This window comes from Branchiostoma floridae, chromosome 1 (assembly GCF_000003815.2).
Source record: "Branchiostoma floridae strain S238N-H82 chromosome 1, Bfl_VNyyK, whole genome shotgun sequence".
In the NCBI taxonomy this organism is placed as follows: Eukaryota; Metazoa; Chordata; class Leptocardii; order Amphioxiformes; family Branchiostomatidae; genus Branchiostoma; species Branchiostoma floridae.
Window position 1 is genome coordinate 20774081 of NC_049979.1, and position 25105 is coordinate 20799185.

The window sequence follows — 25105 nt, forward strand, 5'->3', positions numbered from 1 at the left end:
TTACAAATATCAACCACAAAGAAGATTATTCGCCCTCCCACAGTGAGAACATCCATAGCTTACTGTCTTTGCTCCCTAATCCGGCCGCCTTTGGAGCTTCCTCCTACCAAATCGCCCCAATCCGCTCGATGATTGCCATATAAAAGAAATAGAAGTAAGACATAACGTTATTCTATGCAATTTTTGATTTCCCTATACGACAGAATTAATTGTGTTTGATATTTCTCCAAGAAGCACATGACCCCTGAACTATATAAACATTGTGTAAATCTTTACAAATACAAATCATAAAAAATATAACTCGCTCTCGAACAGCGGGATTATCCTTAGCCGGTTGTCTTTCCTCGCTAATCCGACCGTCTTTGCAGCTAATCCGTACCAAATCTCCCCACATCCACCCGATGATCCTTTCTGCCCTTCTGAACGACTGTTACACACAAGAAACCTTCGTGCAGTAGTACATTGAAAGACCCCTTAGTCTCCTTTGCTGAGGATAACGTGACCAACGTTGACCTTTCTGCCCAAAAGCTGCCCAAATCCATATATTAGATCGAATCCGCTTTTCAAATTACATCTGCTTGACGTAAGGTGCTTTAAAGCTTCTTCTGTTTGTGTTAATTGTGTTACAGAAAGATTTACCATATTAAATGGGTGCGATGAAGACAAATGTTGCATCATCAGTATAAATATATACCATATTTCTAAGAACTCCATTGAAAATTGAAATCTGAAGGAATATCTTACGTGCCGGATGTCTATTACTCGTGCATCATCAAAATCTTCTTATCTCGCCAGGGATTGGTCGTAAGAAGAAGATAAAACTTAATGACGATAAAGAAAATCCGATAGCTTAATTTTCTTCACACCTGATCCAGAATTGTCGTTTTCGCTGGACAGAGAGGACTGGCCATCGCAAAGCTCTTCGACGGGAACAGGTTTTCTGTTCTCGGATGTCCGAAAATGTTTTCCAGCGTTCACCCGATCAAACTGGGCCTTGATGCGAAGGTAAGAGTACTGTATTGATTTGTATTTACTTCATTGTGTAGTACGCAACTTTAGGCGCTGTGACACTGTAACTTGTACACGTATTTGCCGTTCAATTAGCTACCTTCTCTTACCATAGCTAGCAACACTGCTTAAGGTAATGATGACTATGAATTGATTGAAACAAAGACTGTCAGCCGCAAACCGTGAGGGGCATTTGGCGCAGGAAACATCTTAAAATATATTTGCCACATACAACAAGATATAGTTTCAAGCTTTAACTCGGGTGTTATTTGCTTTACATCTGCACAGAAAGTAGTGGGGCTAAACTCTTTAATGGCAAATGCGGTTCTGTTTTTTCGCCATACAGGGTGACAAGAAAGGGCCCAGGAAGATATTCGTCATCCCAGTCGCCACTAACAAAAATGAGAAGGAGGAGGAAAGGCCACGGAACATGACGATTCCGCAGTTGTCCAAGAAGTTTTGCAGCGCCACCACATGCCACGGTCTCAACCGCATCGCTCAGGCGCAGTCCCCGGTCGCCCGCTTCATCTGGCTGAGCCTTGTCCTCACCTCGCTGACGTTGTTTTTACTCCAGGCTAATTTGCTCATCACCAAGTACATGGACTATCCAGTACAGATCAACGTCAACATTGTCGTCAATCACAGACTCCCGTTCCCTTCGGTGACGATCTGCAACCAGAACAGAATGAAGAAATCGGAACTGAACGGAACGCGCTTCGCACCGCTAGTGGACATCGACGAAGAAACCGTGAGCACAGTGGCTTTTCTGGGGAATGATGGAGGTGCAGTGAGCAGTCAGGGGGAAGGGTCAAGTGAGCAAACGGTACGGATGAAGAGAGGAATACCAGCAGCAGAAGATCGCCATAACCTTGGCAAAGACAGGCCCATTGTTGCTCGAAAACGCCGAGCGTCACCAGGGTGCCCCAGCGACCCCGATAACCCGTACGGAATCGTTTGCCTGGACGTCAAGACCTCAATGGCAAATGCCTCCAACAGATGCGCTACCATCGGCATGCAGCTTTGCACGTACGACCAACTACGAAAGGCGCATGCCATGGGAGTCCGAGACCCGCTGACCAGCGACGACAACGACGGTTGGCGATTCTTCAGCCGAAATGACTGGGACGTGACGTTACAGGACGACTGCGGGCCGCGTTACGAGAAGGTCGTGGACGAGTGTTATGAAGGAATGTTTCCCCATACGCCTCGGCCAGCTACCCATGGGTTCCTGTACTGTTGCACCAGAGAAATGCTTCGAACCACCGATAAATACAACACACACGAAGAAGCTGAACAAGCCTGTGAAAGCCAGCAATTTCAGCTGTGCACCCCGAAGCAGATGGCGAACGCTTATGACAATGGCATCCGAGACGAGAAGTGGGGGTTCATCAGCCAAGCAGACAAACAGGCCCACCTCGCACCGTGCGGGTGTCGACCAGATGACGAATGTTACCACCTAGCGTTCTCCTACATTCAGCGTCAAAGCCCTTCCCTCCCGGCGTACTGCTGCAAACGAACATACCAGATGCGAAACGACTACTTCAGCCACGAAGGAGCAGAGAACGGCTGTTCTTCAATAGGATATGATATCTGCAGCCTAAAGCAGCTTGCCGTAGTCCACGGCTTAGGCTCACGTTCTGACGCTTGGGGATGGGTTCAAGAAGAGAACACGATCTCCCGGCTTCATGGGACTTGTGTGGAAGCTAACGGATTCCGCTGCTACGAGAATGCTCTGCAGTACCAGACTGCTGCACCAGGAGGGATCTACCGGCTACACTGCTGCACCCCCACCTTTGTACAAACCACTCAGACATTCTCCAGCTATGGCAACGCGATGGATACTTGTAACAAGGATGGTAAGCAGATCTGTACATTGACCCAGCTGGCGGAAGAATATAAGAACGGAGTTCGGACAAACACCTGGGGCTGGGCTGAAGACCAGATGCAGGCCGTCGTGGGGGAGTGCGACGCTAACCTTGACTGCGCCAGTAACGTGACCAATGCGATCCCTTACGTAACAGCGGACGGGACGGCCAAGCAAGCCTACTGTTGCGAGTATGTCCGAGTATGGCCGGAACTCCCTCCTCGGACCCAATGCACCAACCGATTCAAAGGGTGCAACAATCCTCTTGGGATGGAGAATGGTGTTATCAAGGACTACCAAATCACGGCTTCATCTACGGACGGGCGGAACGGGACTCAGGCCCACTACGGCCGCTTGAACGGGCCGGCTGCGTGGTGGTCTAACGGTGTCCCACAAGGGGTGCTTGGGATCGACGAGTGGTTCCAAGTAGACTTACTAAAGCCGATGTACGTCACAGGTGTCATCACCCAAGGACTGGCAAGAGCCTTCATTTTAACATTCAAGATTCGCTACAGTAATGACACGGGCGGGCCTTGGTTCGTGTACACTGACCCGTACGGAGGACGTGATGAGTTGTTCAAGGGCGTCTCCGCAGAGGACCAAACAGGTCATCAACACTTTGCCTTCCCGATTCTTGCCAGGTACATCAGGTTCATGCCTTGGTTCATGTCAGAGTTTATCTCGCTGAGGATGGAACTTGTCGGCTGTGATCCCGAGACCTGCTCCGACCCGAAGAGCACGGACGGACGCGGCGTCGTCAACGTAGCCCTAGACTGTCAGGAGAGAGAGTGCTACCTCGGCAAAGGAGAGAACTACCGCGGCACGAAGAAAACGACTGAATCGGGACGAAGCTGCCAGAACTGGGATCGACACTACCCGCACCAACACTGCAACATCACCAGTGACACCGACCCGGACGCTTGCCTGGCGAAAAACTACTGTCGCAACCCGGACGGTAGACCAGGCGGGCCGTGGTGTTACACAGTCGACCCCGTCATCACCTGGGAGTATTGCGGGGTCGAGAAGTGCACGGAGAGAGACGACATCGTGCTGGACAAGACGGCGTGGAGAGAATACATCGAGCGGTCCAACACCTCCGATTTCAACGACCTGTCTGATCATCTTCCCCGGGCCACGCGGGAGGAGCTGCGTCAACTCGGACATCAGAAGAACGACTTCATCCTGCAGTGTAGCTTCGACAAACAGACCTGCTCACCTGACGACTTTGTGTCTACCCAGACTGAGAAGTAGGTAGTACTATAACTTATCCATAAAGAGAGAAGAAGCCGAAGCTGTAAATGGTAGACTTCGATACTACATAGAAGAACTTTATTGCACGACAACTGTAGAGGATACAGTGTTTGGCAACTTGAACATACAATACATACAGAACAGTTTAACTACATGAGTTACTAGTATCTAAAAATCTAAGAGAATTATCTATTTTACACATGGTATATTATATTTACAATCAGGCTAGCATTATGTGCTGGTTTATGATAGTATAATATTGTCTCGTTTTTTAAATGAGTTATATATAAATTGACCGACATAGGCAGATATATCAGCAGGACATGATAGTAACATATTAAACATTTCTGTCTTGGTAGGTGGTAACATTGTATCAGATTTTCATTTTATAGACTGTAACATTTTTTGTCTCTCTCTATCATAAGTTGGACAATCCATTATAAAGTGAGATCATATGTATATTCTTGTGAGTTGTCTTTGCTACCGTGTGTAGAAAAAAAGTGTAGAACAAAATTTCATCCAATCAAAATCAAGGTATTGAATTTGGAAAAAAACAAATCAGCAAGTATTTTTCCCTGGCACGATGGCATGATTACAGGTTGCAAACAATCAGCTTTCATTGAATAGATAGAAATTGTAATCGGATAACAGAGTTTAATTTGGACCAAATGCATTATGTGGATCATCCAGAAAATATAAGACTCCCTAAACTATACTTGGTGCGTCACTTGGTATTCCATCCACACTGTCAGTGAGACGTATGTCGCTTGTAATTGCAGTGTTTTTGTGTTGCTCTGCCGTGATGCGGATCAAGGGAAAGTTAGATGCGAAATGTTCCTCTCCTGTTAGTTTAAAAATCTGTAACTTATCCCATCTATCTCACAGGTATGGCAACTGCTTCACGTTCAACTCCGGACGTGATGACAAAGAATGGGTGACCACCAGGTCCGGCTCAAGCTACGGTCTGAAGCTCACCCTCAACCTGGAGACGGCAGAGTACCTCGGTCTGTTCGGCAACAAAGCCGGCGCCAGGGTCAGCATCCACCCCGTCAACTCCACACCGTTCCCGGAAACCGACGGCGTCGACGTCCCTCCCGGCATGGCCACGTCCATCTCGGTCAGATCCCTGGTCATCACGAGGACGCCCTTCCCTTACGGCGGTGGGGACTGCACGGCCAACGTGGACGAGGCCGTGTCGCTGTACGAGGGAAACAAGTACTCCTTCCGCCTGTGCGAGAACAGTTGCTTTCAGTGCCAGGTCATGCAGAACTGCAGCTGCACCACGGACTTGATCGATTTGAGCAAGGTCGAGGCAATCCAAAAGTGCAACGACCAGTTCCAGGGTGCCCCCGTCCCCATCTGCGACCTCGCCAATCCCCGGGTCCAGGCCTGCGTCAAGACCCAGTGGAAGCTCTTCGAAAGCGGTGAGCTGAACTGCTCCTGCAACCAAGCCTGTCGCGACGAGGCCTACGAGCTAAGCATCTCCTCCGCCATCTGGCCGTCTCGCCCGTTCGAACCGTACATCCTGAGAGATCTACATATGATCCAGCAGTTGAAGAGGCGAAATCTTCCCCGGTCCTCTGAAGAGGTGCGCGACAACTTAGTACGAGTCGAGGTGTACTACGAGGAACTCAACTACCAGAGCATCAGCGAAGAGTGGAACTACAGGGAGGAAGATTTCCTCAGTGATCTCGGCGGTCTTCTCGGACTGTATATCGGTATTTCCTTCATAACCCTTTGCGAGATCCTTGACTTTGTTCTCGATATGATTAAACTACTGATGAAAAAATGCTTCGTACTGAGAATGAAACAGGAATCGCGCAAGTTCCAACAGCCTGCTGACGACGGTAAAGCAAATGAATGAGGTAATGTTAAATACAGTTTCAAATTGCATTCAACGACGAACATGTACTCATAGTGGCTGCGTCAACTGTGTATTCGTAGTCTTCAAGAACATGTCGTCGAACCAATATGTACTATAAAACTTAGAATTATAAAACAAAAGGTGTCGTCACAGACTTCATTACAGAGGTGTAGTTTGGATATCAAATGAATGAAAGGTAATTTTTATGTAACATAAGATGAACACTACATATATATTATATTCGTTGCCAGTCATCATTTCATATGTTAATTCTATAAGAATCCGACATCGTGTCATTGTTGTCATCTATCATTGTTCAGATATAACGCAAAGAAGGTTAATGTTGATGTAACATCAAGCTAAACATAGCCAGAGTGAACGTAGTCCCATGTTTATATACATGTGTTACATACATGTTCTGATGTATACTCAAGGAGAATCTAACATCGTGTTCTTGTATTATTGTTCAGGCTAGATAACCAAACAATTAACGCTGCAGTGACAATGCAAAGATCAGTTAACGTTGATGTAACAGTAAGTTAAACATGTGATACATGTGACTTACAGACATGTCGTAATATTACAAATATATATATACTGTTGGTGTCATTTTGTCAAATGAAAGTGTCATAACAAGTGCTAACTTCACATGTAATGCATGAGTTATCTGCTATGGGAGTGATTTCGACAAGCAAAACGTTTCGTTGTTTTATCAGTTTATGTCAAGACTATAACGTTAATATTGATAATTTATCGGATAAAATTTGACGCGATGAAGAAAAATATTTTTGTGAACTATATATCATCAGCATTATCATATAGTATGATAAGTATGTGAAATGATAGCTATGTACTATTTCCTAAATATCATAGTAAATGAATAAAGAATGTAAAGATAGGATATAAGCGTTGTTTTCTCAATCATTAAAAACCATACTATTATCAAATAGAGATCAGCTCAGCCTATACAAATGCTATCTTTTAAACGTGTATTTGCTCCATCTGTGTATTGCCTCAGCCGTTTGTTTTGAAAAAAGAGGTTGTACTTTTTCTTTGATTTTCAATTTTGAAGAAAGTAATTATCTATACCAATTTTAGACTAGATTACGTATTACGTGAAATGCATTGGCTACGCTTTATGGTAAGTCGTCCCATCCTCACTATGAATTACGTAAAATGAAATAGCTTCCCTATGAGTAGCAAGGAATTAAAAAGACCCGCAGACCTTCTTTATACCACCACGGTCGCTATATCATGCACGTACGACCATGTTCTGAGGTACCCTGATAAAGTAGCCATGGCGCAAAGTAAACAAAGTGACCGTTATGGGTGACCTAAAGTTACCCCAACCTCATGTGCCTGTCTCAGGACTAATGTTTGCTAACGGAACGTGTCAAAGTTCATCCAGGTACTGCAACAAACACACGAAGACAGGACATGTAAGCTTTTCCTCGCTTCTTTTGATGTTTTTTTCAAGCTGCACGGGGTTCATAATATTGCTTGGTTATATAGTGTGTCCACTGTATAAATTATACAGACTTAAGTTATACAACATCTAGACTATGGCAAGCGAAATATACTCTGCAAGGAACCATGGGGGGGGGTCTCTCTCTCTCTCTCTCTCTCTCCTAGCCGTCGTATAAACATTTGGTCGCTGCCAAGAAGAAAATATTCAGGCAGAAGAATTTAACATTCAGGACAAGTCTGACATAAAGCATAACAGCTAAGCAGTAAGGCAACGCCTTTTCTGCTATCAAACATGGTGAACTACCTCAGGGGACAAGTGTGAAAAGGTGACAAAGCCATGAAGAACAAAGTCAACTATTTAGTTAGTTCCTTATTTGTGTTCGGTTACAGTCGAAGCCATGAGGGCGGTCTGTTTTCTTCTGGCGATTTGTGCCGTGAGTGTGTTGCCCTGTTCGTCTGCCTGTCCGAAGTACTGCAATTGTAGCGACTTCGGCAACGAGTACACGGTGTATTGTCGCGGAGAAAACATCACTGCTATCCCACGGGACATTCCAAAGAACACGTCACGATTGGATGTCTGTAAGTACGTGTTATTATCATCTTTAGAAATCTTCTATGTGCCGTGGTTTATTATGGGCCGAAACCCCGAAAGTGATCCTACCTTTGTTTTCAATGGCATATTAAAAAAAAAAAAAAAACTATTCTATATAGTCAAAACGCCATTGGCATTGTTTGGATGGACTGATTGACTGATTAAACCTTTGCTTATTCATGAGAAGCTCAAATCGGCCCGCAGGCCACTTATCATTGAGGTCATGAGGATAGGCGTCAAAATACATTGAGGTCATGAGGAAAGGCATAAGAATACAAGGAATACATGCATTACATCATCGCATCAAATGTACAAACACATACCGTTACACATTTCACATCTTTTTGAAGAATACTACTGTTTTGAAGAATATTACTGTGTCGAAGGTTCAACGTATGCTCATATGAACATAAATCCTTCTCATTTCTGCAGGTTTTACCCCAATCACCATGCTACGGAAAGGCGACTTCGTTGACATGCCCAAACTCAAACAGTTGAACGTTTGGTGGAACCTCAACCTGACCATGGTCGAACTGGGAACCTTCGACAATCTACCAACCATCACGTCACTCGGACTGTTCAACAACTCCTTCACCAAGCTACCGACCGGGCTGTTCGACAGCTTAAAGAACCTGAAGACTTTTGACGCTCACAACAGTAAGCTGGAGACGATCCAACACGGTCTATTCACCGACCATCCTACCCTACAAGAGATCAGATTGCCCTTGAACAACATTACGGGGCTGGAAGATGCCGCTTTTGGTGGCCTTCCTCACCTGACCTCCTTGTATCTCAGTTCCAACAGCCTAACGTCTCTTAACCCGTCCGTCTTTGAGGGTTCGCCTAAATTGAAATCTTTGGATGTTGACGATAACGCCATTACCGCTATTAGTAAAGATACCTTTGCTGGCACCAACTTTGAGTTGTTGTATCTCAATAGAAATGCCATCAATACCGTAGATGTCGACTCCTTTTCCAATCTCAAAAGCCTTCAGTATGTTTCCCTGGATCAAAACAACATCAAAGATCTACAGGACGTCTTTAAAGACCTTCCCCAACTTCAGTCTGTTTCCCTGTTTGATAACAAGCTTACCAGCATCGAGGGTGTCTTCCAAAATCTCCCCAAGCTTGGCACTCTTTCGTTAAATGGTAATCAAATCACGAAGATCAGCAGCACCACATTCGACAGTGTTCCTGCCATGACGTCATTGAGCCTCAGTAACAACGCCATCGCTGAGGTGGAAAGCGGGGCTTTTAGAAACCTTGACAGCCTTGATTCACTTTACATTGACAACAACCAGATTCCAGAAATCTCCTTGGCAGGCTTGCATTCTCTTACGACTCTTACCATGAACGTCAACAACCTGCAGAGATTTCCTACCGACTTGGAAGATGCCAACCAACTCACGTATCTGACGCTGACCAGCAATCCAATCAAGGAACCGCTGGACGAGCAATTGTCAGTTTTGCACAGGTACGTTTCTCCATGTTTCAAACTTCCATGATACGTGTGGTCTCATCTATGTATTGTTATATACTATTGGGATTTTTAATCATAATTTATTTGAATTACATTTTCATCCAGGCTCTCCAGTCTGTACCTGTCTGGCATTACAAGTCTAAAGTTGGCGGGGACACTGAATCCGAAGGCGCTATGTGGCTTGGATGCCCTTGAAGCTGTGTGGATTAAAGGCAACGAGCTAGTTTCAATCCCACCCACAACCTTCGAGTGCACACCGTCTATTTCCGGAATATGGCTTTCGAACAATAACCTGACAGAACTGAGTCCCCGCTTGTTCCATGGTCTGACGGAGTTGAATTGGCTGGATCTGACAGACAACCAACTGAGCCACCTGGACCCTGACACGTTTGTCGGTCTTGATAAGCTGAGGTCTCTTTCTCTGATTGGAAACAACTTCACCAACATGGCACATGTAGCTCCGGCATTAGCACACCTCCCAATTCTACTGTACCAGACACTGGACAATAACCCATTTGTCTACCTTGGTCGCGACTCCTTCCCAATGCCTATGAAGCATGTTAACTCGTTTTCTGTATCCAAAACACACATTCGTGTCATAGAAGAGGGAACTTTTTCTGCAGATACATTCCCCAATCTGACTCGGTTGGAACTTGAGCAGGATGATTCTTTGCACTTCCTGCCAGGCAATATGTTGGACGGCCTTGACAACCTCACGTCCATGCTTGCGTACGGCGATCCTTTCCATTGTGACTGCCAGCTCAAGGCCTTCGTCACCTGGCTACGCGAACAAGTCAACCCTCCGTACGTGAGCGCGACTTGTGCCAGCCCGCCGAGTCTAAAGGGCAAAGACCTGACGGACGTTCCCCTGGCCAGTCTGACGTGTGACTGCCAACAGGTGGAAGTTCCTTCAATCGATACGAGTGGCAGTGATAACTTCACCCGTGAGGGTCAGACCGCCATGCTGAACTGTAAGGTCTCAGGCTGTCCTGAAGCCGAGTTTTTCTGGACCACCCCAACCGGAGCCATGTTGGCTGTGGAGTCGGGGTTCCCTAGGATGGAGGTACTGGACAGCGGTACCCTGGTGGTGACAGACGCGAGGGAAGAGGATACAGGGGTGTACACATGTACCGCTGTCAACTACCGCGGGAAGGCCAGCAAGGAAGTGTCTCTGCATGTAGGCAACAAACAATAGTTCGTCAGAAGGCTGACGCAAAAGTGGACAAACGAACCCTCGCGCAAATGTGTGCCACTAAAAGCAATGCATTGCTGCGCTGTGCTGATACTTTTAAATGGCAATCTAAACATGTTATCGCTCCATTGAAGAAGTTTATAATCCCATCGAATATATTTTCGTGAAATTGTATAATGATTTTGTATATGTTGATGGCAATTGCTATTTGTAAAAATAGAGATAGATTTCGGATCCTTAATAGCTATGTTTTGAGCTATATTTATAAATGAATTATGAGCTTAATTCTTAAGTTGAATTTGTAAGAACGAGAATTATATATATATATCCATACACCACAAATGCTTCACTGTGTTACAATAAACGTTCATTTCCTACAAACTGAAAGATCATGAGTACAAAACTAGCAAATAAAGATAGAATGAGAAGTTGTTGCTGTCTTTCTGACTCATTGTTTTGACCTTTCTGATAATTTCTACCGTTGTGACTCGACGGTGACCAATGCACCAAAAAAAATAAATAACTGACAGCTCTGAGCAACAGGTGTAGGCCAAACTGCTTCTGTTCAGGTAATTGTTTTATATAAAATGTATCTAGATATACCGGGGGAATGTCCTAAGGTGACCCTGCTGCCTTGCGTCTGTCCTAAGACCAACGTGCACCGAGTACTTATCATTTTATACCACTGTGTCCCTAACGTCACTTATTAAGTATGCAAATTAAACAAGACCATAATCTGAGACCTCTGGTACCCTGATTGAAACAATGTTGAAATCCACCACTTTGGAACGGCTTGGCCAATGAGCGGGCCTTGCATATTTTATAGATTCATTCGCCCAGGGCTTTGTTATGACTGACCTTAAGTTACCCCGTCGTCATATGCCTGTCTCAGGACTAATGTTTGCAAAACGTGTCAAAGCTCATTCAGGCACTGAAACGAACGCATTGTCGGTAAGAATTCCGATTTTCGTTGCTTGTTTTCATGACTAGGGGGTGGGGGCGTTAAGACTATCGCTTGGTCATATGCCGGTCACTATACAATGTATATACACCTGTTGTAGGTTATGTAACATCCTTGCCTAGCGAAAGTAGTATATCCTACAAGGAACCATTCGGGGGCGTGTCTGCTTCCTGTGTCCGTCGGCACGTATCAACATTTGGTCTCTGCCAGGGCTAGGGAGCTAGTTTTCAGGCAGAGGTTTGTAAGAATGTATCATCAGGACTAATCTGACATAGGAAAATAACAGATAATGGCTTGCTTGCTCTTAAATATGGTGAGCTACCTCAAGGGACAGTCTAAAAAGGTATGGGAGCCATGACGGAGAAAGTCAACATGTTATTTACTTAGTTTGTGTTTGGTTACAGGCCCAGCTATGAAGGCGCTCTGTTTCCTTCTGACGCTTTGTGCGGTGGGCTTACTGCCCCGTTCTTCTGCCTGCCCAAAGTACTGCTACTGCGACAGTTACGAGAAAGATGAATATTCTGTGAGGTGCAATGGTGCCAACATAACTGCCATTCCACGGGACATTCCAAAGAACACAACAATGTTGGATATCAGTAAGTCTCGGAATGTTTCGTATTTTTGCTTTTGTCATTCGTATGATATTAAGTAAACGAGACCTGTCCACCCTTCAAGTTCAATAATTCGTGGACACCGTACCTACAGGTTTCAGTTGGCCTTGTTTACTAGTAGGCAAACTGACATTGCCATTCACGCTCACAAAATATAAAAGTAATTCGCAGTTTACGATATAACATTAATAATTGTCCCATTTCTACAGGTTTCACCCCAATCACCATGCTACGGAAAGGAGACTTCGTTGACATGCCCAAACTCAAACAGTTGAACGTTTGGTGGAACTTCAACCTGACCATGGTCGAACTGGGAACCTTCGACAATCTACCGACCATCACGTCACTCGGGCTGGATCAAAACAACATCAAAGATCTAAAAGGCGTCTTTGAAGACCTTCCCCAACTTCAATCTGTTTCCGTGTTTGGTAATCAACTCACCAGCATCGAGGGTGTCTTCATAAATCTCCCCAAACTGGACAATATTTCGTTGAGTGGAAATAAAATCTCGAAGATCAGCAGTACCACGTTCAATGGTGTCTCTGCTATGACGTCACTGACCATCAGCAGTAATGCCATCGCAGAGGTGGAAAGTGGGGCATCTCGAAACCTTGACAGCCTTGAAACACTTCACGTTGACAACAACCAGATTCCAGAAATCTCCTTGGCTGGCTTGCATTCGCTTATGACTCTTTCCATTGACTCCAATAACTTGCAGAGTTTTCCCACCAACCTGGAAGACGCAAACCAGCTAGAGACCCTATCGTTGAACAACAATCCTATCAAAGAACCGCTGGAAGAGCAATTCTCAGTTTTACACAGGTAAATTTCCCCATTATTCAAACTAAGATGATTTGTATTGGACTATGCCATTCAATGTATTCTTATTTGCTTATTTTATTTTACATTAATAATTCATGTATTATTATTTACTATTGACATTTTACAATCTTAATTCATTTTAATCATATTTTTTCACCCGGGCTCTCCAATCTATACCTGTCTAACATTACCACTCTGAAGTTGGCGGGGACACTGCATCCTAAGGCGCTGTGTGGCTCTGAAGCCCTTGACGATGTGTGGCTGAATAACAATGGACTGGCTTCCATCCCACCCACAACCTTCGAGTGCACACCCTTCATATCCAAAATATGGCTTTCTGACAACAATCTGACAGAATTGAGTCCCCGCTTGTTCCATGGTCTGACAGAGTTGAGTTGGATAAATCTGTCCGACAACCATCTGAGCCACCTGGACCCCGACACGTTTATCGGTCTCGACAAGCTCAGGTCTCTTTATCTGATTGGAAACAATTTCACTAACATGGCACATGTAGCTCCGGCATTAGCACACCTCCCCAGTCTACTGTACCAGACCCTGGACAATAACCCGTTTGTCTACGTTGGTCGCGACTCCTTCCCAATGCCTATGAAGCATGTTAACTCGTTCTCTGTATCCAGCACACACATTCGTGTCATAGAAGAGGGAACCTTTTCCGAAGTTACTTTCCCCAATCTGACTCGATTGGAACTTGAACAGGAGAATTCCTTGCACTTCCTGCCAGGCAATATGTTGGAGGGTCTCGACAACCTCACAGCCATGATTGCGGACGACGATCCTTTCCACTGTGACTGCCAGCTCAAGGCCTTCGTCACCTGGCTACGCGAACGAGTCAACCCTCTGTACGTGAGCGCGACCTGCGCCAGCCCGCCGAGTCTAAAGGGCAAAGATCTGACGGACGTTCCCCTGGCCAGTCTGACGTGCGACTGCCAACAGGTGGAAGTTCCTTCTATCGATACGAGTGGCAGTGATAACTTCACCCGTGAGGGTCAGACCGCCATGCTGAACTGTAAGGTCTCAGGCTGTCCTGAAGCCGAGTTTTTCTGGACCACCCCAACCGGAGCCATGTTGGCTGTTGAGTCGGGGTTCCCTAGGATGGAGGTACTGGGCAGCGGTACCCTGGTGGTGACAGACGCGAGGGAAGAGGATACAGGGGTGTACACTTGCACCGCTGTCAACTACCGCGGGAAGGCCAGCAAAGAAGTGTCTCTGCATGTAGGCAACAAACAATAGTTCGCCAGAAGGCTGACGCAAAAGTAGACAAACGAACCCTCTCACAAATGTGTGCCGCTGAAAATAATGCATTGCTGTGCTGTGCTGATACTTTTAAATGGCAATCTAAACATTTTATAGCTCCATCGAAGAAGTTTATAATCCCATCGCAGATATTTCCATGGAATTGTGTGATGATTTTGTATATGGAGATAGCAATTGCTATCAGTAAAAATAGAGATAGATTTCGGATCCTTACTAGCTGTGCTTTGAGCTATATTTATAAAGGAATTACATGACGTTTGAAGCACGATTACCTATGAACTTAATTCTTAAGTTGAATTTGTAAGAACGAGAAATATATACACCCCTAATGCTTCACTATAAGTGTAATGCAATAAACGTTCATTTCCGACAAAGTGAAAAGTAGTCGTAAACTAGAAAATAAACATTGGATGAAAAGTTGTTGCTGTCTTTCTGACGTATTGTTTTGGCCTTTTCGATAATTTCTACCGTTGTGACCAAGGGACCCAATAACACTATCACTGAAAGCTCTGTGTAACAGGTGTGTGTCAATCTGCTTCTGTTCAGGTAATCACTTTATATACGGGGAGAATGTCCTAAAGTGACCCTGTTGCCATGTGGCTGTCCAAAGACCAACGTGTACCGAGTACGTATTATTCTATACCGCTGTATTCCTAAGGTCACTTAAGAATGCAAATTGAATATTATCATACAAATGTATCATGAGAGCACTGGCACCCTCATTGATAATTGGTATCAGAGAAAACTTTAGATCTGCCACTTTGGAAAGGCTTGGCCAATGAGCGGACCTCGCATATCTTATAGAGTCATTCACCCAGGGCTTTGTTATGACTGACCTTAAGTTACCCCGCCGTCATATGTCTGTCTCAGGACTAATGTTTGGAAACGTGTCAAAGCTCATTCAGGTACTGAAACGAACACACGTATACAGCGCATTGTCGGTAAGAATTCTGATTTTCTTTGCTTGTTTTCATGGCTGGGGGTGGGGGCGTTGAGACTATCGCTTGCTTGGTCATATGACGGTCACTATGTATGCACCTGTTGTAGGTTATGTAACATCCTTGCCTAGCGATACAAATATATCCTACGAAGAACCATTTGGGGGCGTGTCTGCTTCCCGTGTCCGTCGGCACGTATCAACATTTGGTCTCTGCCAGGGCTAGGGAGCTAGTTGTCAGGCAGTGGTTTGTAAGAACGTAACATTTAGGACAAATCTGACATAGGAAAATAACAGATAACGGCTTGCTTGCTCTTAAATATGGTGAGCTACCTCAAGGGACAGTCTAAAAATGTATGGGAGCCATGACGGAGAAAGTCAACATGTTATTTACTTAGTTTGTGTTTGGTTACAGACCCAGCCATGAGGACGCTGTGTTTCCTTCTGACGCTTTTTGCGGTGGGCTTATTGCCCTGTTCGTCTGCTTGCCCAAAGTACTGCTACTGCGACAGTTACGAAAAAGATGAATATTCTGTGAGGTGCAATGGTGCCAACATAACTGCCATCCCACGGGATATTCCAAAGAACACAACAATGTTGGATATCAGTAAGTCTCGGAATGTTTCGTATTTTTGCTTTTGTCATTCGTATGATATTAAGTAAACGAGACCTGTCCACCCTTCAAGTTCAATAATTCGTGGACACCGTACCTATAGGTTTCAGTTGGCCTTGTTTACTAGTAGGCAAACTGACATTGCCATTCACGCTCACAAAAATATAAAAGTAATTCGCAGTTTAAGATATAACGTTAATAATTGTCCCATTTCTACAGGTTTCACCCCAATCACCATGCTACGGAAAGGAGACTTCGTTGATATGCCCAAACTCAAACAGTTGAACGTCTGGTGGAACCTCAACCTGACCATGGTCGAACTGGGAACCTTCGACAATCTACCAACCATCACGTCACTCGGACTGTTCAATAACTCTTTCACCAAGCTACCGACCGGACTGTTCGACAGCTTGAAGAACCTGAAGACTTTTGACGCTCACAACAGTAAGCTGGAGATGATCCAACACGGTCTATTTACCGACCATCCTACCCTACAAGAGATCAGACTATTCTTCAACAACATTGCCGAGCTGGAAAGTGCCGCTTTTGGTGGCCTTCCTCACCTGACCTCCTTGTATCTCAGTTCCAACAGCCTGACGTCTCTTAACCCGTCCGTCTTTAAGGGTTCACCTAAACTGAAGTCCTTGAATGTTGGCGATAACGCGATCACCGCTATTGGTAAAGATGCCTTTGCCGGCTCCAACTTCGAGACATTGTACCTCAGTAGAAATGCCATCAATACCGTAGATGTCGACGCCTTTTCCCATCTCAAAGGCCTTCAGTCTGTTTCCCTGGATCAAAACAACATCAAAGATCTAAAAGGCGTCTTTAAAGACCTTCCTCAACTTCAGTCTGTTTCCGTGTATGGTAATCAACTCACTAGCATCGAAGGTGTCTTCCAAAACCTCCCCAAACTTGACAGTCTTTCGTTGAATGGAAATCAAATCTCCAAAATCAGCAGCACCACATTCGACGGTGTCTCGGCGATAACCTCACTGAGCATCAGCAGTAACGTCATTGAAGAGGTTGAAAGCGGGGCTTTTCGAAACCTTGATAGCCTTCAGACAATTTACATTGACAACAACCAGATTCCAGAAATCTCTTTGGCAGGCTTGCAGTCCCTCATGACTCTTTACATTGACTCCAACAACCTGCAGAGTTTCCCCACCAACCTGGAAGATGCCAACCAGCTGGAGTCCCTATCTTTAAACAACAATCCAATCAAGGAACCGCTGGAAGAGCAGTTCTCAGTTCTACACAGGTAAATTTCTCAATGATTCAAGCTGATAATATGATTTGTATTGACTCTGTCATGCAATGTATTCTTATTTGCTTATTCAATTTTACAGTAATAATTCATGTATTGCTATTGACTATTGACATTTTACAATCTTAATTCATTTCAATAATATTTTTTTCTCCAGACTGTCCAGTCTGTATCTGTCTAACATCACCAGTCTGAAGTTGGCGGGGACACTGCATCCTAAAGCGCTGTGTGGCTCTGAAGCCCTTGACGATGTGTGGCTGAATAACAATGGACTGGCTTCCATCCCGCCCACAACCTTCGAGTGCACACCGTTCATATCCACAATATGGCTTTCGAACAATAACCTGACAGAACTGAGTCCCCGCTTGTTCCATGGTCTGACAGAGTTGAATTGGATAGATCTGTCCGACAACCAACTGAGCCACCTGGACCCTGACACGTTTATGGGTCTTGATAAGCTCAGGTCTCTTTCTCTGAGTGGAAACAACTTCACCAACATGGCACATGTAGCTCCGGCAATAGCGAACCTTCCCATTCTACTGTACCAGACCCTGGACGATAACCCGTTTGTCTACCTTGGTCACGACTCCTTCGCAATGCCTATGAAGCATGTGAACTCGTTTTCTGTATCTAGCACACACATTCGTATCATAGAAGAGGGAACTTTTTCCCACGTTACATTCCCCAATCTGACTCGGTTGGAACTTGAGCAGGACGATTCCTTGCACTTCTTGCCAGGCAATATGTTGGACGGCCTCGACAACCTCACGGCCATGATCGCGTATGACGATCCTTTCCACTGTGACTGCCAGCTCAAGGCCTTCATCACCTGGCTACGTGAACGAGTCAACCCTCCGTACGTGAGCGCGACTTGCGCCAGCCCGCCGAGTCTAAAGGGCAAAGACCTGACGGACGTTCCCCTGGCCAGTCTGACGTGTGACTGCCAACAGGTGGAAGTTCCTTCAATCGATACGAGTGGCAGTGATAACTTCACCCGTGAGGGTCAGACCGCCATGCTGAACTGTAAGGTCTCAGGCTGTCCTGAAGCCGAGTTTTTCTGGACCACCCCAACCGGAGCCATGTTGGCTGTGGAGTCGGGGTTCCCTAGGATGGAGGTACTGGACAGCGGTACCCTGGTGGTGTCAGACGCGAGGGAAAGGGATACAGGGGTGTACACATGTACCGCTGTCAACTACCGCGGGAAGGCCAGCAAGGAAGTGGCTCTGCATGTGGGAAACAACAGCCGCTGAAATGCAGTCAAATGATCTGTAGAACTGTAGACACTAGCTTGCTGACACTTGAAATGCACTCAATAGAAACTTTCCGAATGATAAATTATCATGTTCATCAGTAAGAGTGATATTGATAATGGGATGATCATTTTACCACATTATTTCATACCCATGACATTTAAAAGCACTGGAATTCACAATGTAGTTCCCCTAATTTCAGGTGGAGCAAACAAATTTGCCGTGGCAGCATGTCAATAAACTGGCAGCTTTTGTATAAGATCATATCATACAATGACAACGTATTTTCATTCCCTGACTATTGGTGTTGAATACAATAGGGCTGATACAATAGACCAGATAAAGAAATGGACATAAAATTGACTAAAACATTTCAGTAGTCTAAGATCAAGGTTGAGTGCCTTAAACATGGCAATCTTATTTCTCGACGGAGATCTTCATGTTTCATCGGATGTTTTCATGGATTGTAGTGCTTATGTATTTGTAGTTATAGAAACTGCTATCAGTAAAAGGCAGATATATTTTTGGTCTTTATCAGCTACTCCTTGAAATACAGGTCCTTATTTAATTAGCAACATCCGTTATTCGTTAGTAACAGAATGATTTGAAGAGTTATGGATCGATGTCATGATGTCCACGTATGATTATATATCATCTTCATTTCAAAGAATGAAATGGTGTATTGTTTTGATGTACCCAGGTACATGTATATACGTATTTCGATTCTTAACGCGACAGTTACGAAGGAACTCAAGCACCGCTGAAAGCCCTATTCTCTTATGTAAGAGTGAGGGATATATGTACCAAACAGCTTTTATCCATGTGACTGCTACATGTTTATATACACTAGGGGAATGTCCTAAAGTGACCCCATCGTCACGTGGCTGCCCTAAGACCTAAGTCGGTAAACATGTCAAAGTCCATTCAGGTGCTACAAGGGAGGATACGTATAATGTGCAAAAGGCAAGTGAGTATTCCTGCCTTGTTTCATTTTGCTGAAGTTCATACACTTTTCATGACTTACATTTGGAGTTGCTATTGCTATTGCTGGGACTGGCCAATTAAACCATAGCACTGTAAAAAGGCGAAGTGTATTGTTTTGTCAGTCTCTTCTCTGTGTTTGGTTCCAGCATGACACGGGCCATGAAGTTATCATGTTTCCTCTTGGTGGCTGTTGCCGCGTGCATGTTGCATGAGTCCTCTGCCTGTCCGATGTACTGCACTTGTAATGATGTCGGGAAGGATGAAGTCGCAGTGTACTGCCGTGGGCCGAAGATCAGAGCCATCCCCAGGGACATTCCAGACAACACAACATTGTTGGAAATAAGTACGTCTGTCACTGTCTGTAGTTTTATTTTGTCATATTTACTCCAACTCCCGTTTTCCACTTCCTCCTTTAAGCACCAGTCCCTTTGTGCACTTTGGATTGCTTAATCTAGACAAAACGTTTTGATGTTGTTCTAGCATTCTTCCGTCTCCATAGAACAGAATGCAGGCTTCACTGTGTTAGTATCGGTATGCTTTATTTACTTAGGTTCCACCGAATTAACTGTACTACGAAGAGGCGACTTCGTTGATATGCCCATGTTAACGCAGCTGAACGTTGGGTCCAATTTGAAGTTATCTGCAGTTGAGCCCGGAACCTTCGACAACCTACAAACTCTCACGGACCTCAGACTCTCCAACAACTCTTTCACCAAACTGCCGGCTGGACTGTTGGACAGCTTGAAGAACTTAACCAATTTTGATTGTCGCAACAACAAGTTGGTGATGATTCAACGTGGTCTATTCACCGACCATCCTTCCCTTCAAATAATCAGAGTGGACTTTGGTAATATTGCCGTGCTGGAGGAGGCCGCCTTTAGTGGCCTTCCTCATCTAAGTTCTGTATACGTCGGTTCCAATAGGCTTACTTCTCTTACCTCTTCCGCCTTCAAGGGTTCTCCAGAGTTGAAATCCCTGTACGCTAGTGGTAACTCTATCACTGCTATAAGCAAGGATGCCTTTACTGACACCAGCTTCGAGACCTTGTACCTCACCAGAAATGCCATCAACATCGTGGAGGTAGAGGCCCTCTCCCCTCTCCGAAACCTTCAACGCATTTACCTGGATGAAAACAACATTGAAAACCTGGAGGGAGTTTTCAGAGACCTTCCTCAGCTATTGTCTGTTAATTTGAGCAATAATAAACTCACCTCCATAGAAAGAGTCTTTCGAAACCTCCCCAAGCTTAGCAGCCTGTCTTTTAATGACAATCGAATATCGAAAATCACCAACTCCACGTTCAACGGGGTTCCCGCACTAGAGTCTTTGAGCATCGCGAACAACAATATGTACGAGGTTGAAAGCGGGACATTTAGAAAGCTTGACAGGCTTGTAGCACTATACATGGATTACAACCAGATCGAAGAAATTTCTCTGATAGGCTTGCACGCATTGAGAAGTCTCAGTATAAACTACAACAACTTGCACAGTTTTCCCACCGACCTGAATGACGCCAACCTGCTTGAGGCACTTTATTTGAACAACAACCCAATCGAAGAGCCGCTGGAAGAGCAATTTTCAGCTTTACATAGGTAAATTTTCTCTTATTCAGCTACATATACTATGTATCCGATGTCTCCACCCTCCTTACAACCTGTGTTGGCCATGAACGCAGTTTGAACATAATAATCAAATGTCATTTATGACTATTCCTTGCAGGCTCTCAACGCTATACCTGTCCAACATAACCTGTCTGAAGGGAACACTGAACTCAAAGGCGCTGTGTGGCTTGGGTGCTCTTAAAGAACTATGGCTGTCATTCAACGAGTTATCTACTCTCCCGCCATCAACCTTCCAAAACACCACAGCTATATCCACAATGTGGCTTCAGAACAACAATCTAACGGAACTGAGTACTGGTTTGTTCCACGGTCTGACAGAGCTGAATCAGTTGGACTTGTCATACAACCAACTCAGCCACCTGGACCCCGACACTTTTCTCGGTCTTGATAAACTCAGGATTCTAATACTAACAGGAAACAACTTCACCAACATGGCACATGTAGCTCCAGCATTAGCGAGCCTTCCTTCGCAGGTAGCTTTGAACCTCAAGGAGAATCCGTTTGTCTACCTTGGTCGTGAGTCCTTCAAAGTACCTATTAAGCATGCAAACATTCTCTCGATGTCCAGGTCACACATTCGTGTCATAGAAGAGGGAACTTTTATGTACGAGACATTTTCCAATCTGACTACATTAGAACTTGACCAAAACGACTTCCTGCACTTCCTGCCAGGCAATATGCTGGACGGCCTCGACAACCTCACGGCTATGATCGCGCACGACGATCCTTTCCACTGTGACTGCCAGCTCAAGGCCTTCGTCACCTGGCTACGTGAACGAGTCAACCCTCCGTACGTGAGCGCAACCTGCGCTAGCCCACCGAGTCTAAAGGGCAAAGACCTGACGGACGTTCCCCTGGCCAGTCTGACGTGTGACTGCCAACAGGTGGAAGTTCCGTCTATCGATACGAGTGGCAGTGATAACTTCACCCGTGAGGGTCAGACCGCCATGCTGAACTGTAAGGTCTCAGGCTGTCCTGAAGCCGAGTTTTTCTGGACCACCCCAACCGGAGCCATGTTGGCTGTGGAGTCGGGGTTCCCTAGGATGGAGGTACTGGACAGCGGTACCCTGGTGGTGACAGACGCGAGGGAAGAGGATACAGGGGTGTACACATGTACCGCTGTCAACTACCGCGGGAAGGCCAGCAAGGAAGTGGCTCTGCATGTGGGAAACAGACACTAGGCCCGCTCAAATGCACCAAATGAATCAAAACGCCGTGCATTGCTGTGCTGACACGTTTATATGGCAACCGTATTTCTTTATTACCTCCAAGGAGATATTTACCTTTCATTGGATGTTTCGGTGGATAATAGCGCTTATGTATTTGTAGGTAGGAATTTCTATAAGTAAAGCGTAGATATATTTTCTGGTCATTACCTTAAATTACCAGCTTATTTTTGAGATACAGCAGGATGATTTAAAGTTAAAATGTCAGCATTATTATAAACTTGAAAATGACGTACTGTTTTGAAGTACCCAATTATTCAAGAATTATTCTAGTACACAGGTGACCGCTATGTGGGGTGGTGGTGGAGAGATTTGTGGTTCCAAGGCAGCTTCATTTTAAACTGCAGATGGTAAATGTAAATCTAAGAAAATAAACGGTGCTAGCTTGGTGAAGGTGTAACGTTATACTCTAGGAGCGTCTAGGAAATTGAATACGCTGCACAATTAGAGCTCTCTTGGCATATCGGATGCCTGTCACACGATACCACCTAGCGGGCGTCACCAGCACGACAGTCCGATCCGTTGCTCTCCTCGTTCTTTCACGAGGGTTAATGATCATCTAACCTCTCCGTACAAGACGGGGATATCCGGTGGGAAGAATGATGCCTTCCGTAGTAATGAGAGCGCTGCCGGCAGAACGGACGTAAAGCCAACCAACCGACGGCGTCTTGAAATGAAAAGCCGTGAAAATAATTGCATCTCTGATAACCGGATTTCAAAGCTATACCTCCGTTCGTCAGCATTACTTTATCATAAGTATCGGATTACCTGCAAGATTGGCCCATTTTCTGGGTCAATAATTGACACCTATAGAATCAGAGAGAAGAATCAAAATCAGAATCTAGTCAATAGTGATCCTTCTCATACCCAATCATTTGGTTCATGCGTATGTCAGTACTGGGCTTAATAATAACATCTCTACTAAAGGGGCCATCAGAACGACGCTTTATATGATAGTATATCAAAGAAGAAGTGGGTTCGAAACTGACCATGGCTATCAATGGGAAATACTGTACCTGGCAGCCCAGTAGAATCTATGATATACAACAAATAAGATAAACGATCTGTTGATCTATTTCGGGCGCGCGGTGCAATGTAGCATCTTTGAATCAGTGGCTGCGGTACAGCACCGAAAGATGAAAGAAAATGATAAACGTATAAGGCTGGCCTTTTTGGACCAACATGAATAAAACATTACCAAATCTAATTTCGATGCCGGCACATGTTTTGGACACGATAAGGGCAGGAATGCGGCACGATTAGGGAATGGCGATTTGGAAACACCATAAACTTTATCGACCTCGCATCTAGATGTCCATATGTAACAGTTGGTAAATGTAAGCACATTCAGTTATGTCAGTTAGTAGGTCAATCTCTTCTTATTCAAGTGAATTGGAAAAGTGTAAAGCTGTTATAGCATCGAACAAGAGCGTGACAATATCAATACTAATTCAGGCATATTAAAACGTCGCATTGGATAGTGATTTTGATTTGGGCCTTTTGATCTATATTCCACAGCCAATTTAAAAGCTATTAACACTACGTAACGTTAGGAACCAACGAATGGACGCCTACCAATTACAGCAATTTGGTTTTAAATGCAATTAGGAGTGAACAGTCATTCTGTGTGAAATGAAATTAGCAGGAATTTCATTAGGCGAGACTCTCCCATCTTTAAGTGTTTCAATATTGGCTTAGAATTATTCAACGACACCGTCTTAAAAGCACAGTGAGTCAGTGTCTTACTCACTCCTTGCGTGAGTCACGCGAAGTTAGCGTTTGTCGATTAAGATTTGGCGGGAAGATTTTTTAGATGCTCTCTGATTGTGGATCTTGTGAGGTGCGTGTTAAAATGGAAAACACGGACACCAATACGCACGGCCTACATGTGCACTCACTTCCATTCGACTACATCCCCAGAAAACAAGTTGTGAAGAAATCACTATCATATATCCCACCCATTAAATCCGTCACTTTAGTTTCTCCCAAGTCTTCAAACGGTGGGTATTCAGCAAAAGTGGGAATACGTGTAGGAGAGTCAGTCGACCGGGAAGGTTACCAGCGCCGACAGGCATATGCGAACCAGTATTCCATATGCGTGGGTGATATCATTATACTGAAGGTGATGATTTTTAACGACGTAACGTTACTCATACATTTGTATATATAGGACTCAAGAGAAGTGACCTTGCGAATGATGGTATCGTCCATGTGATCAAAATGAGGAACCAACCCCTTGCTGCTGTGTCTGTGTGTTTGGTGAGAGGAATTCGAAAAGGTTCACACAGCTCGAAAAATGAAAGGTCATAGCAACCTTTTGGCTTTGCAAATCGTTTACACGGAAAGTTATTTTTAAGAATTTTCTAAAAACCTATTAGAAGCGCGCGTGTGTGTGCGCGCTTGCATGTATGCATGTATGTAACGTTATCTGTAACGTTATGTATGTATCATTTTTTGTTATATACGTGTCGACGTCTGAGTCACGCGCGCGCGTCTGTGTGTGTGTACGAATTAGTGAGTGTGTGTGTTCAGTGTGTATGCGTGTTGGCGCGCGCACGTCTACTGGGTTGCTACACATTTCAATCAATACTAGAAGAGTCCAAAAACAAAAGCTTCAATCGCTTGTCTTGTCGGACACCTTGTACTTGTCGCCAGGTAGCCTTCCGTCGTGCAAGTCATATAAACATGTTGTGATAGCCCCGAAGCATTTGAAATAGATACAGGAACCCTGAGTAGTATAGTAGGGACACGCTGCTATTATTTATTCAGGCGCAAAGCAGGCGCAGGTCAGAGGTCATCGTCTGACGGCCTAGTCTAGG

At 44.9% G+C, this 25105-nt stretch overlaps 5 protein-coding genes across 5 annotated transcripts; all 5 read left to right on the top strand.

Moving 5' to 3' along the window:
- The first annotated feature begins 890 nt into the window (after positions 1 to 890).
- On the top strand, positions 891 to 6876 carry LOC118430223. Its single transcript, XM_035840935.1, has 3 exons — positions 891 to 1005; positions 1355 to 4119; positions 5009 to 6876. Exons 1-3 carry the CDS (start codon positions 961 to 963, stop codon positions 5985 to 5987), a joined length of 3789 nt encoding a protein of 1262 aa, XP_035696828.1. The 5' UTR covers positions 891 to 960; the 3' UTR covers positions 5988 to 6876.
- Positions 6877 to 7284: 408 nt separating this feature from the next.
- Positions 7285 to 11138, top strand: LOC118414326 (leucine-rich repeat-containing protein 15-like). The gene is made up of 4 exons (XM_035818352.1): positions 7285 to 7294; positions 7845 to 8033; positions 8479 to 9520; positions 9632 to 11138. Exons 1-4 carry the CDS (start codon positions 7285 to 7287, stop codon positions 10719 to 10721), a joined length of 2331 nt encoding a protein of 776 aa, XP_035674245.1. The 3' UTR covers positions 10722 to 11138.
- A 953-nt stretch (positions 11139 to 12091) lies between these two features.
- On the top strand, positions 12092 to 14447 carry LOC118414396 (carboxypeptidase N subunit 2-like). Its single transcript, XM_035818458.1, has 3 exons — positions 12092 to 12275; positions 12500 to 13112; positions 13268 to 14447. Exons 1-3 carry the CDS (start codon positions 12092 to 12094, stop codon positions 14361 to 14363), a joined length of 1893 nt encoding a protein of 630 aa, XP_035674351.1. The 3' UTR covers positions 14364 to 14447.
- An 821-nt stretch (positions 14448 to 15268) lies between these two features.
- Positions 15269 to 18723, top strand: LOC118424523 (leucine-rich repeat-containing protein 15-like). Its single transcript, XM_035833107.1, has 4 exons — positions 15269 to 15328; positions 15740 to 15931; positions 16157 to 17198; positions 17362 to 18723. Exons 2-4 carry the CDS (start codon positions 15748 to 15750, stop codon positions 18452 to 18454), a joined length of 2319 nt encoding a protein of 772 aa, XP_035689000.1. The 5' UTR covers positions 15269 to 15328; positions 15740 to 15747; the 3' UTR covers positions 18455 to 18723.
- Positions 18724 to 18812: 89 nt separating this feature from the next.
- LOC118424514 (leucine-rich repeat-containing protein 15-like) lies at positions 18813 to 22538 on the top strand. The gene is made up of 4 exons (XM_035833095.1): positions 18813 to 19421; positions 19585 to 19781; positions 19989 to 21030; positions 21158 to 22538. Exons 2-4 carry the CDS (start codon positions 19586 to 19588, stop codon positions 22239 to 22241), a joined length of 2322 nt encoding a protein of 773 aa, XP_035688988.1. The 5' UTR covers positions 18813 to 19421; position 19585; the 3' UTR covers positions 22242 to 22538.
- Positions 22539 to 25105: the final 2567 nt, after the last annotated feature.